At 50.1% G+C, this 8350-nt stretch overlaps 1 protein-coding gene across 1 annotated transcript in view; it reads left to right on the top strand.

Moving 5' to 3' along the window:
* LOC103191816 (signal-regulatory protein beta-1-like) overlaps positions 1-8350 on the top strand; it is a 21543-nt gene that overhangs the window by 10333 nt on the left and 2860 nt on the right. The window contains exon 2 of the mRNA XM_042783592.1: positions 962-1327. Coding sequence (XP_042639526.1) covers positions 962-1327 — 366 coding nt within the window. The remainder of the gene's footprint in view (positions 1-961; positions 1328-8350) is intronic.

The following is an 8350-nucleotide window of genomic DNA, read 5'->3' on the forward strand; positions in this document are numbered from 1 at the left end:
GTGCTGCTGCACACTTCTAGCCTTGGCCCAGGCTGTGCCCTCTCTTGGGGTACCACTCCCTATTCCTTCCTGGTGAATCCAGATTTGAATCCGAGAGCCCAGCTCTTCCAGAGAGGGCTCCAGGCTTCACTCAGGCTGGCTTCACATCTGCACTCTGCCAAGTCATTAACCACTGTGTGCCTTAGTTTCCCCATTTGTCATGTAGTCTCACTGTGTAGACTGTGGTAAGGATTACATGAAATTGTACATGGGATGTGCTGAGCACAAGGCCTGGCCCATGGTTTGCATCAGAGAGTGAACGAACGTATTGCTGATAAATGCCTGAGACAATGGACAGGACCCTTGTGGTACTTTGTGTGTCAATTTGGCTGGGCCTGGTTGAGTGGCTGGGCAGCTGGATGCCATATTTCCCCATGATGAGACTGGTAATCAACTCCTATGGTGGAATCTACTGTGAGCAACTGAGTAGTTGCCTTAGGGATGTGGTCTGCTTTCTGTATATGAGGAGAAGCCTTGGGGAATGGTCTTTAGCTTATGGCATGCTTGAACCCTGCTTGTAGCCTTGTCGTTGCCCAGCAGCCTGCCATGCTCTGCCAATCCTGGGACTTTCAATGGACTTGACTTAATGTCCTGCCATGTGGTTTGGTAACATCGAGATGGTGCCTTTTTACTTGTCAACCTTGGGGCTTCTCAGCTTCAGCAGCCAGCAGCTGTCTAAGTGAAGAAAAGCCTCTAGCTCCAGCGGGCTGGGAGCAGGAGGCAGAGCTGAAGCCCACGGTTGAGGGGCTTTCACCCAGCCCCTAGAGCCTGGCACTTTGAACTCGGACTTAAAGCCTCCAAACTATAAGAGAATAAACTCCTGTTTGTTCAGCCATCCTATTTGTGGTATATTCTTGTCAGTGTGGTACTAGGTAACTGGAAGAACCCCATAGAATAAATAACGACACTGTATTTCCTGAAGGAGTGACAGGTGAAGAACTGAAGGTGATACAACCTGAGAGGGTGTCCGTCGCAGCTGGAGAAGCGGTCACTCTGTCCTGCTCTGTCTCTGCTCTGGTTCCCGTGGGACCCATCCAGTGGTTCAGGGGGACTGGGCCAGATCGGCAGTTAATCTACAGTTTCAAAGGAGGCCTAGACCCCATTCGCCTCTTCCCCCGGGTGAGAAATGTTACGGACACCACGCAAAGAGGCAACATGGACTTTTCCATCCGCATCGCTAACATCACCCCAGCAGACGCTGACACCTACTTCTGTGTGAAGTTCACAAAAGGATCCGATGATGACGTCGAGTTTAAGTCTGGTGTCGGGACACAGGTGACCGTGAGTGGTGAGTACATTGTGGGGCTCCGCCCCCTGGTGTGGCAGCAGCTCAGTGATAATGCTCTCTGTTGTAAGAACAGCAAGGTCCTTATCCCCTGTCCATAAAGCCAATGATCACAACAGGTTGAAGCAGGAAAACAAAAGAATGTATTGAGTACAATACCCAAGGAGACAGACAATCCTTTCTCTGAAAAGTCTGTCTCCTGAGCTAAGAAAAGGCTGTTGTTGTTGTTATGTGCCGTCGAATCAGACCCAACTCATAGTGACCCCTCCTTGGGTTTCCGAGGCAATATCAGTATGGAAGTAGATTGCCCCATCTTCCTTCCGAGGAGTGGCTGATGGGTTTGAACAGCCAGCCCTCTGGTTTGCAGTCAAATGCCTTAGGCACTACGCTACCAGAGCTCCTAAGAAAAGGTTAGGGCTTTTAAAGGGAATTCAGCTGAGGGGTGGGGGACTTGAGGAATGCTGATAATGTCTCCTTGTTGTCATCAGGATGAGTCATTTCTTCCCGTGAACTTTCTGTCACTCTTGTCTGCCTTAGTCAGAATTGTTCTGTGAACGCTTCCTACTTGTCCAGGAAGATTACCCCTGGAGGAGGGGAAATGTGGGAGTGGGGACACTCAGGCTTTCTGGCTGGGGATGTCCCTTTGCTTCTTTTTCTTGGTTGCTTCGTGTCTCTTTTCTCAGGGCATGTCACTCCACAAACTGCGGTCATCAGCTAAAAATGGGCAGTGGGTTTAGGTCACATGCTCTCAGGGATGTGTAAGGAAAGAGAACAACCTGGAATGACTAATCTATTTATGCAGAAGGAGGGAGAGGGAAAAGGAAGAAAATTAATCATCACGGCCAACATCTACCATAATCACAGCTGTTCATTTGTTATACTTCTGTGATTTCTCAGCAAGATGGCTTCTCTGGTCCTTCAACAGCTCTCTTTTTTGAACAACAGCAAAGTGTCAGGTGTGATGGTGGGTGTTTATATTTATAGTCACCTTTCACTCCCTTTTACAGAGCAGAGAGCTGAGGCCTAGAGGTCAATGTCCCACAGCTGATAAATGTGGAGAAAAGTCTGGAAACCTAGTCACCCTGACTCCAAACCCCTGCCTTTTCCTATCTGGTCCCCACAGACGAGGGAGCTGAAAGTTTGGGCGACTTCCCAGTCATAGGCCTGACCTCACCCCCTACTGCAGATTCTTCCCCTGCAATGTGGTGGTCATGTCTTCTCTTACTCAGCAAACATCTGCTGAGGACCTACTGTGTGCCACGCTCTGCTCTCAGGGTTTGGAATCAGTAATGCACATTGTTGTTGTTATGTGCCGTCGAGTCAGACCCGACCCATAGCAACCCCTCCTTGGGTTTCCAAGGCAATATCACTATGGAAGTAGATTGCCCCATCTTCCTTCCGAGGAGTGGCTGGTGGGTTTGAACTGCCAGCCTTCTGGTTAGCAGTCAAGTAAGTGCCTTACGCACTATGCTACCAGAGCTCCCAGCAATGCACATAGTAGGGAAAATCTCTTCCCCCTTGAAGCTTCTGTTGTCTTCCTTCACAAGGAGGAAAGGGTCAGTCCAGGGCAGAGATGGGGACATGAGTTTCTTTCTTTAGTCTTCAGAAACATCACACTGAGCAGAAAGTCCTAAGAGGCAAAGACTCACTGTTTGATCTGAGAGCCCTGGTTGGGGAAGATGCTGACAGGCCTGGCTTCGCTGGGGGCTCTCAGGAAAGCCCCATGTGATTCAGGACTGACACCCCACTGAGCACAGAAGGCTCCAAGCCAGGCCTCGTCATCTCAGAACCCCTCATCCCAGAGAAGAGCCTCCATACGTGGGTGACTTAAGAGTAGCCCAGTTGAGGCAGCAGAGAAGATGGTTCTTTTGGGTTTTCTGCCAAAGGCCCAGGATCCTCATCCCAACTCCTAGATCCTGGATCATCAGCCTGAAGGACCTATAGACACCATCCAGCCCAGCCCCCACTCACGGATGGGGAGCCTGAGGTCAGGAGACAACAGGGTCCGCCCACAGTCATGGGTGAGTTAGCATGGGATCTGGACCAGAACCCAGATCTGGTTCCAGGCCAGGTTCCTCACTGCTCTGGCCTTAGACACTATCCATAGAGGAGCCTGACACACAGTGGGTGCCGAATAAAACTCGTTGAACTTGCACCGTTGACCAGGAGCCATCATTGTTTCATTTCATCAGTTTCCCAAAAGTTGAGAATATGCCACTTGCACTGGGACTCCAAGGCCCATGTTGTTGTTGTTGTTATGTGCCGTTGAGTCGGCCCCGACTCATAGCGACCCCTCCTTGGGTTTCCAAGGCAGTATCACTACGGAAGTAGATTGCCAAGGTCCACAGGTGATTACAAAGCCTCTCTCAAACATAAGCCAGATCATTTTGTATCAGCCAAGTCAGTCTATAGAGAGCTTCTCCTTTGCTTTTAATGACTGCAGAATGCTCCATTATACAGAAACGTCATCATGTATTTTACAGTCTGCTGTTGATGGATACATGGACTGTCCCCAATCTCAAGCTGATAATATAGTGCTGCCAGGGGTGACCTGTATCTGATCATCCTACACAAGCAAGGGTGTCCATGGGGGTGATGTCGCTGTGTCAGATGTGTGGGTATTTCAGCTTCATGGATAGGGCCAGACTCCCTTCCAGATACAGCAACTGAATTCCCCACAATGCTGGATATAGTTTGGGAAAGTGGCTTTATCCTGATTTTATTCACATGACAGTAGAGAAAGCGAGGCCACAGAGATGCATCCCTTTCTCCTGCTGCAACAGTCAGAGTAACAGGTGGCTCAGCCCTGACTCAGAGCTGCTAACTCCTAGTGGATTACCCAGCCCTCTCCGCCTGCTGTCTTCAGAAGCAGTGGCCTGGATGAGAAAGGGGGAGGGGGCACAGGGCTCCACTGTGTCCTCATGATGGCATCTACCCTGATAACAAGGACTATAAGGGAGGGACCCTTCACTGCCCTTTCGTAGATGAGGATGTGAGGCTCAGAGAGGGGGGACCTATCTGGGGTCAGTTGGGGAGCTGGGATTTGAATCCCAAGCAGCCTGACTCCACAGCTCCTGCTCTCAGCAACACCCACTGTGCTTGTCAAAGTGCGGAGAACGGGCCAGCCCTCTTCTTTTAAAATTTTGTATTATTCTGTTTTGCAGCAATGAACGTAAAAAAAAAAAAAAAGTCCCACAGTGGGAGGAGGGGCTGGCTTTGCAGCCCAGATCCTACAGACACAACAAAGGCCCAGGATATGTTGACCCTGTTCCTTAAAGAGGCATCTGAGCATCTTGAAAGCCTTGAGGCATCTGTCCCCACCCCCCCCAGCCATGACGTTGCTCCTCCCCCAGCAGCCTGGGAGCCAGCTCTGTATAAACAGCAGGCTGATGAACAGGGAGGGACCCAGGGCAACCCCACAGAGAACGAGTGCCCACTGCACAGCTCTGAAGACCGAGGATGCTGAGAGGAAGGCAGTCCCTGGAGGGCGCTTGGGGTCCCGGGTGAGCAGATGTTCATATTCCAGACGCAGGTTGTCAGGCGCCCAGCGTCTTCTGTTTATTGCTGCAGAGTAACCGGCCCGGGCACTGGCCGAGGGCGACTTCTCGCTGTAACCGCTGGAGCCAGGGATCGCCAAGGGAAGAGGGAGGGTGGCCAGTGTCAGGGCTCCTGAAGGTGGGCATTTGCTCTGTTGATGGCGTGTGAAAGCTTAGGGGCCACAGGACACTCCCAGTGGGACACAGTCACTTTATCCTTCGAAGCCTCACTTTTCTCATCTGCAAAATGGTGATAATCATGGACTCCTTTCAGGAGAGTGAAAAGATTTGAGGTCCTCTGTGTAAAGCAACTACACAGAGTGAGTGCTCAGAAAATCCAGGTGTTACCTCAAGGACAGCCTGGTTCCCTTTACTAAGCCTCAGTTTCCTGTCTGTGGACTGTGTATGCTCACACCCACCTTTCTGGATGTTAGGAGGAATATAATGAGACTAAAACCCAAAACTAAACAAACAAACAAACTCACTGCTGTCGAGTTGATTCCGACTCATAGCAACCCCATTGGGATTCCGAGGTTATAAATCTTCATGGAAGTAGATTGCCCCATCTTCCTTCCATGCAGTGGCTGGTGGGTTTGAACTGCTGAACTTCTGGGTGGCAACCAAATGCCTTATCCACTTCACCAGAGCTCCTTATAATAAGTCTAGTGCAGGAATAAAAAAAACTGGTGCCATCGAGTAGATTCTGACTCATAGCATCCTTTTTTTGAACAGAGTAGAACTACTCCATAGGGTTTCCAAGGCTGTAGTCTTTAAGCAGATTGCATCATCTTTCTCCCACAGAACAGCTGGTGGGTTCGAACCACCAACCCTTTTGATTAGCAGCTGAACGCTTAACCCCTGCACCACCCTAGACCCTCAATACATGATGGTTGTTGACATCTCAAAGCCGTGTGATCTCGGGCAAGTCTTGTTTTCCCTCAAATCCTCAGTTTCCCATCTGTGACACTGGAATAATCATGGCCACCACTCGGGTTCTATGAGGAGGCGAGAGGACAGCTGTCAGCCCCCGAACTGTGGTTTTTACTCAGAGACAGTAGTGCAGTGGTTAGGAGAGCAGAGGCAGGAACCCAACTGCCTGGGTTCAAATCCCAGCTCTGCCACTTCCTGGCTGTGATCTCAGACACCTTACCACCTGGGCCTATGTCCTCAGTGCTAATTGCCACACCCAGAGAGGCTTCAAGGTTGGAGGGGTTAACACCTGAGCTAAAGTGCTTAGAACAGGGCTTACCACTTAGTCAATATGCAATAAGTGTCAATTATAAACCTTATGCCAAAACCATCTGATCTTGGACAGGGCCCGTTTCCTCTCTAGGACGCAAGTATAAATGGAGTTTGGGGGTGAGGGTTTACTGGCTTAGTGGTTTCAGCCTTGGCTGCTCAGTATAATCACCTGGGGAACTTGGGGAAAATCCTAAGACCCAGGCCCACCCTAGAAATTCTGATTTAATTGGTCTGGGGTTTGCCTGGGCATCTTCATTGTTAAATTACTCCAGATGATTCTAACACGCAGCCAGGGCTGAGAGCCCCTGAGCCACGGGTTCTCTGCGGTTTGCAGAAGAAAAGTCACATTTTTTCCCTACCAAGTGAGGTCTCCATGGATCTGGGGCTTCAGAACAGCTTTCAAGGTGTGGCTGCTTCAGAATAGCACTAGTCAGTGACAGCTTTTGGGGAGGCCAGAGAAACTATGTCCCAGGGGTGTGAAACAAACACCTTACCCTTGGACATGCCCCCAGGGCTGAGAAGGGGCCCCACCCTCTCTGTCCACCAAGAGGGGAAGCCCAGACAAAGCTGAGTTCAGATGTGAGCTCACGGCCAGGGAACCTTCCCATCTTTAAACATGTTCGCGTCTCAACAGGCGCCGGAATTTCAACAAACGCTGGCTGTTCGGCCACAGAACCCGCCCTGCCTCACACCCTCTTACCCCCTCCGCGTCACACACACACAACGTCACTGACAATTCTGCTCCCCAAGCTTATTGGAATGCTTCCAGCTTCTGTAAAGACCTGATCCAGCGGAAAACGCCTCTGATCTTGTTTGTGTTTTGAAAACCCATCCGCCAGACTTGCTTCCTGAGGGGATTATTTAAAAAGGGAGAATTATGAGCTGATGATTTCTCTACAGTTTTTTTCACTTGGGTTTTCCTTTTTGTTCTCTCTCTCTCTCTGTGTGTGTGTGTGTGTGTGTGTGTGTCCACGGCAGGGAGCAGGATTTGGGGTGCTGTCGTGTTCCCTCAGTGCTTGTGTTTTGCCCCCTTACTGTAGTAACTGTAGTTTTGGAGCTTCAAGGACCAGATCTCACCGTCTCAATAATACTCACTGTGGTGGAGTTGACTCGTAGCGACCCCTCCTTGGGTTTCCCAGGCGGTATCACTACAGAAGTAGATTGTTCGGTCTTCCTTCTGAGGAGTGGCTGGTGGGTTTGAACAACCAGCCTTCTGGTTAGTAGTTAAATGCCTTAAGCACTGTGCCACCAGAGCTCCCAACAATACGTGTTATTTATTGAGCACCTAATTCACGCCAGGCTCTGCGTTGTTCTCGCACCAGCTCTAATCTTACCGCGTTGGTGTTTTCATCTGCTTTTTACACAAACACACTGATGCTCAGAAAGATACAGCTCAGAGATGCTCAAATTAATCCACTGTCAGTGTGGTGTGAGCTCTGCCATGACCACTGTGTGTCCTTAGCCAGCACGCACCTCTCTGAGTCCGGTCCAATAAATGCGGGTCACTGTTGTCTAGTGCACAGGACTGGTGTGGGGATGAAAGAGCTGCAGGGCTGGAGGGATCAGCCCAGCATCAGGACCCGGGAGCCCTGAATAAATGGTCTCTGGTCCCTACTATGCCCTAAAATGTTCCAGGGGTGTTTGGAAGCAAGTTAAATATTCACAAATGCGAATATTTGTATTACTTGCTGGGGGCAACTATGCAGAAATTCGGGTAATAGTTCACAACCTGCAGACCCTAGAGGCGCCCTGTTAGGACCCGCCCACAGGAAGGCACTGCCCTTCTGATTCTCGGATTTCTGGACGCTTTCAGGACACCGAAAGTGCTTCTGGGCTGTCTCCTCGCTTCTGTCTCTTTAATGAACAATTAACAAATTACCCTCTTTGTGCTTTGTCAGCACTCTGTGATCTCCATTTTCCACCCAAAGGAAGACCCCAGGTTCAGAGAAACATTCTCTTGCCCTTCCTTTCAATTTCTGGGCTGGCACAGATTAGGCCCTCTGGGAATATTGGTGGGAAGAGTGAAAATTATGGAATAATCAATAAATACCTGCAGGAGAGGGAGCTCTGGATGCAAACAAAGTCTGGGTTAAAGACAGGTCTGCCTTTGTTCATTTCTGTTAGGCATCTTCTGTGGTTGGTCCAGAGCAGGAACGCTGCCATGGCCTCAGTTGATCCTCACCAGCCCTGGGAGGAGAATGCTTATGGTCCCATTTTACAGATGGGGAAGCTGCGACCACACCACCAT

This window comes from Orycteropus afer, unplaced genomic scaffold, assembly GCF_000298275.1.
Source record: "Orycteropus afer afer isolate SDZICR_OR568_19922 unplaced genomic scaffold, OryAfe1.0 scaffold00020, whole genome shotgun sequence".
NCBI lineage: Eukaryota > Metazoa > Chordata > Mammalia > Tubulidentata > Orycteropodidae > Orycteropus > Orycteropus afer.